Consider the following 5,613-nt stretch of genomic DNA (forward strand, 5'->3'; position numbering starts at 1 on the left):
GACTCGATGGCACAGAACAACAACAATGCAAAACTTACACTTGGACCAAGAGGCAGCTGGCAGAAAGGAGCAAGGAGACACTACATAGTTCAAAATCAGGAAGGGAGTTCATCAGGGATGTATTCTGTCTCCATACCTTTTCAATCTGTATGCAGAACAGATCATCCGAGATGCTGGGCTATACAAAGAGGAATGTGGCATCAGGATTGGTGGAAGAATCATCAACAACCTGCATTATGCAGATGACACAACCCTGCTGGCTGAAACTGAGGAGGACCTGAAGCACTTGCTGCAGAAGATCAAGGACGACAGCCTCCTATGTGGACTGAAGGGACCTGAAGCGCTTGCTTCAGAAGATCAAGGACTACAGCCTCCTATATGGGCTGAAGCTCAACATCAAGAAAACAGAGATTCTAACCACTGGGCCAATTGGCAGCATGAGTATGGATGGTGAAGAGATTGAGAGAGTTAACAGTTTTAATTTACTTGACTCCACAGTAAACACTCTTGGTAACAGCAGCCAGGAAATCAAGAGACAAATTGCATTGGGTAAGGTGGCTGTGAGGGACCTCTCGAGAGTACCGAAGAGCAACGATGTCAGACTGGAGACTAAGGTGCTCCTGATCCAGGCTATAGTCTTCACAATTATGTGCTATGCATCAGAGAGTTGGACAGTGAATAGGGTTGATAGAAAGAGAATTGACACCTTTGAGCTGTGGTGCTGGAGAAGAGTGTTAAATATACCATGGACTGCTAGGAGAACAAATGGGTTTGTCCTGGAGAGGGTGAAGCCAGAATGTTCTCTGGAGTCAAGGATTCTGATGACATATTTTGGGCATGTTGCAAGGAGGGAATATCCTTGGAGAGGGGCATCATGTTTGGCAGAGTGGAGGGGCGGTGAAGGAGAGGAAGACCTTTGATGAGATGGATCGATTCTGTGACTGGAGAGGTGGGAATAAGTGCATTTGAGATGGCTAGGTTGGCACAGGATAGAAGAGCGTATAGAGCTCTTGTACATAGGGTTGCTATGAGTCACAAGCGACTCGATGGCACATAACAACAACAACAACAGGAATTGATGGAATACCATTTAAGGTGTTTCAAAAAACAGAAGCAGTGACTTGATCACTAGTCTATGCAAAGAAATTTGGAAGACCTGCCAAGTGATTGAAAGAGATTCATATTTGTTTCCATTCCAAAAAAAGGGTGAATGTGGAAATTATCAAATAACATCATTAATAACACTTGCAAGTGAAATTTTGCTGAAGATCATTCAAAACATGTTAGAACAGTACACTGACAGGGAACTACCAGAAATTCAAGCTGGATTCAGAAGAGGCTGTGGCATGAGTGATATCACTGCTGATGTCAGATGGATCTTGGCTGAAATCAGAGAATATCTGAAAGATGTTTAATTTTGTTTTATTGACTATACAAAGATGTTTGTGTGAAACCTAACAAATAATGGATAACACGAAGAAGAATAGGAATCTCACAATATTTCTTTTTGAGCATGTGACTCTTACAACAGGAAGCCACTGCCGGATCAGAATGAGGTTACATTGCATGATTTAAAATCAGGAGAGGTGTGTCTGGTGGCATCCTTTCTCCATATGTATTCAACCTGTATGCTTAGCAAATCATATCCATGGTAGCAGCAGTTAAGAAAACAAAAGATTGAGCAAATATGTTGTCAAGGACCTCTCAAAACTGCTAAAGTGCAAAGCTGCCCATTTAAAGATGAAGGTGCACTGGATCCAAGCCATGGTATTTTCAATTTCTCTCAATGCATCTGACAATTGTACAATAAACTATGATGACAGAAGAACTGATGACTTTGAATTGTGGTACTGGAGAAGAGTACTGAATATGACATGAGCAAACAAATCTAGCTTGGAGAAAGTGCAACCAGGGTGCTTCTTAGAGGCAAGGATGGTGAAACATTGTCTCAAATACTATGGTCATGTTATCAAGAGGGGCCAATCCTTGGAAAGAAACATGCTGGGAAAGGTGGAGGGCTAGAAAAGAAGAAGCTGACATTCAGCAAGATGTACTGATACAGTGACTATAACAATGAACCTGAACATGGCAGAGACCATGAAGATGGTGCAGGATATGGCAAGAATCAGATCTATTGTTGATAGGGTCACTATGACTTGTTGACACCTAACAACAACAAAACCTATTTCCATATAGTTGACTCTGACTCCTAGTGACCCTACAGAACAAAGTGGAATTTCTCATAGGGCTTCTAAAACTGTAAACTTTACAGGAACAGAGTACTATTATTTTTCTCCTGAGGAGAAACTAGTGGCTTCAAATATTTTGATTCATTGACAAATACTTAAATTCTGTGCCACTATCACTTCTAAGAAACATAGTGCCCTGCTAAGAACTGCAAAAATATGTGAACTGAAGAGTACACTGTAAAATAAAGGCTGTCATTAAATGTCTCTGAAAAGGTTTCCATCCTACTAAAAATAAATACTGAATTTCATATTTATCTTGGTACAGCAAGTTCCCAAAGCAAGATACCTAAGTCAGTTTTGCAATTACATTTTTCACAATTACCTGGACTTTGAGTTTTGCTGCATCCATCTTTTTGCGGAACTCCTTCTGTAATTTCACTTTCAAAGCAACATCAGAAAGATCTCTGCTTTCCAGTTCCTGCAGCTTCTTCTGGGTTTCAGTTAATTCCACTTTTGCCTGTTCTGCTTCACGTTCTAGTTTTGTTACTTTCAGAGAATACTGTTTGCTTATAGACTTGGCATCATTACCTTTACCATAATAAAAACAATTTTTTATTATGCTTAAAAAAATAAAAACATAAAGTAATGAACTCTGAAAAAATCCAGTTTGCAGTGTTAGTGCCTAGCATTAAAACCCAGGGGGCCCCACCATCCAGCACCAATACATGTGGCTAAGCGGTCTCTTAATGATTCCTTCTGGACTTGGAAAGGCTATTCCTTGGAAAGTTACATCATGCTTCGAAATGTGGAGTGTCAACAAAAGAAAGGAAAACTCAACACTATAGATTGACACAGTGACTGCAGCAATGGGTCCAAGTGTGTCAGAAATGGTAAGGTGGCACAGCATAGGACACAGTTCAGGTCTGTTGTTACAGGGTTGCTATGAGTCATACTTGACTTGATGGCACCTAACAACAATCATTCATCATTAGTGTGGCATTTCTAATCTCCTGAATTTTCAGGTTAGCTTTGCTGACAATGAACTCTAATCTAGACGGATGTTGAGAACGACTCTTGGGTTCTGTTTTTAATTTGCTGCTATCTGTACACTACCTCCTTTAATTCTTCACAATATTATAAAAAATTTTAAACATGACAAGTATGTAAATAAAATGATGAACCCTCATCACCAAAATGTAAGTTTTATCAAGATATTGCTTCATTTATGCCTGTTCTTGTTCTGTTTTACTTTGCCTAAGCACTATAAAGAAAATTCTAGATGCCATATCATTTCACCTATGCATATTGCAGCTAACAGCTATGGAAAATGTGATTATAACCAAAAATTCCTTTTCATGCCTAACATTATTAATACCTCCTAAGACCCCAGATGAGATGGACTGATATAGTAACTGGGGCAAAGGGAGTTGGTTTGTTGGAATCAGTGAGACTGGCTCAGGACAGGGCAGGGTTCAGAGCTCCTGTACATAGGCTTGCTATGGGTTGCAGGTGACTCAACAGTACATAACTACAAGAAGCCTGTATTTACACTTCCCCAGTTGTCACAAAAATGCTTTACAAAAGCTTCATTCTAATGAGAATCCAACTGTCTCAAAAATATATTTATGATTGCTTCATTTTAATCAGGATCCAACCAAGGTCAACAGTACCTCTGATTATTATATTCCTTCAGAATCTTTTCATGTGAAGCTGACCACTTCCTCTTTTTGGTTCATCAACTTACTGAAGATGAATTCTTTTTAAAATGCTTTTCTTACAGATTTAAAACATAAAGCCAGACAATAAAATTTATTTATGTATTGTAGTGTTAGCATAAAGTTTGGCTTTTTAAAGCCATTAGTTAGCCCCCTCTGATCTCCAGCTACCTCAACAGCACACACATGGTCTTGCAAATCATCAACAAATGTGTGACTAGGATAAGAGAAAGAGTGCATTTCCATACATAGGTAGCAAAATCTGAGGCAAGGAAGACTTGTGGTGGCAAGACTTGAGGGAGAATGGAGCAGACCCTTTTGGCAAGACCCTGGTAATGGTGTTGGAGAGACTGTGGCATGCTGTGGAGAAACTGTGGCAAGGTGTAAGCAGAAAAGCCCTGAGATAAAGGCCACATGCGTTTGCTGTTCTTGCCTGATATTTGAAGGAGAAGCTGACTTATAATTTCCTGGATGCTTATTTGCTTGGAGGCAAACCTTGCTGGATGATTTGGATTTGACTGCTGAACTGAAACCAGAGCCTGGACCAATTGAGGAATTGTGCCTTAGAACTGTTGGGCTAAGACTTAGACTTGTTTTGGGTAATATTCTTTTCCTCCCTTACTCTCCCAATTTCCTTCCCTAATAAACCTCCCTTCTTAGTACCACAACTGTAAGTCTGTAAGTTGTTGTTGTTGTTGTTGTTATGTGCCGTCGAGTCGTTTGCGACTCATAGCAACCCTATGTACAACAGCCCTAAACCCTGCTCTATCCTGTGCCAATCGCATTGCCTCTGACACACCCATTCCAATTACCCCAGTCACTGAATCAATCCACCTCATAGAGGGTCTTCCCCTCCTGCGCTGTCCCTCTCTCTACCCAGCATGATATCCCTCTCCAAAGACCTGTCTCTCCTTGCAACATGTCCAAAGTATGTCAGACGAAGCCCCAGAATCTTTGCCTCCAAGGAGTAGCCTGGTTTAACCCTCTGAACCTCTTGCTTTTGGTATGGCTCTAAAGGCATGAAGGGGCTGGACTAAGAGCTCTTTATCTGCTTTCTCCTCTAGGGCAGTGAGGAGTTGTGCTATTCTCACTCCCTCTGGCCCTTTCAGAGAGGTGCTCATAGCCCTCTGCTTCTGTGTCCCATTTTCTAACCCTGAGATAGACAGACTCTCTCTCTCTCTGTTTTTAAAATAATTTTTTAATTTTTTATTTATTTTTTTTACAAAGGTTTTGGATTTCTATTCATTCATTGCCGCAATTTTCTCCCTTCCCACCCCTCCCCACCAGCTCGCTTCCCCCTCCAAAGAGAGAAAAAAAAAGAAAGAAAGAAAATTCCTTCATTAGTATAGAATTCCCACCTACTACTGACTCTGAAACTTGGTTTAGAAGTGTCCTTACGAACCAACTAACTGCCCCTGACCTAGACTAGGAAACTCGTTCTAGAGCAATATAGTTTGGTTTACCCTGGCAAGAACAACTCCTAGATGAAACAGAAGTCTAACAAACTTCTTTTGATAACTTCCCATATACTGGCTCTAAAACATGTTTTGTTAGTACAAATTCCAAGCTATGCTGAATAGTCATCAGCTTAATAAAGTAATGTTAATGTGACAACCTCAGAAGCAATTTTAAAAGTTCTATTTTAGAGATGCAAATTAAAACAACTATGAGATATCATTTCACCCCAGTCAAAATAGCAAAATTTAACA

The 5,613-nt window shown here is 40.3% G+C and overlaps 1 protein-coding gene across 3 annotated transcripts in view; it reads right to left on the reverse strand.

Moving 5' to 3' along the window:
* The window catches only part of KIF27 (kinesin family member 27), a 147,193-nt gene that overhangs the window by 47,675 nt on the left and 93,905 nt on the right, over positions 1-5,613 (reverse strand). For all 3 annotated transcript variants that reach the window (XM_006901953.1, XM_006901954.1, XM_006901952.1), the window contains exon 9: positions 2,572-2,777. In XM_006901953.1, the coding sequence (XP_006902015.1) occupies positions 2,572-2,777 (206 nt within the window). The remainder of the gene's footprint in view (positions 1-2,571; positions 2,778-5,613) is intronic.

This window comes from Elephantulus edwardii, unplaced genomic scaffold (assembly GCF_000299155.1).
Source record: "Elephantulus edwardii isolate Elephantulus edwardi_28Jun2011 unplaced genomic scaffold, EleEdw1.0 scaffold00353, whole genome shotgun sequence".
NCBI classification, from domain to species: domain Eukaryota; kingdom Metazoa; phylum Chordata; class Mammalia; order Macroscelidea; family Macroscelididae; genus Elephantulus; species Elephantulus edwardii.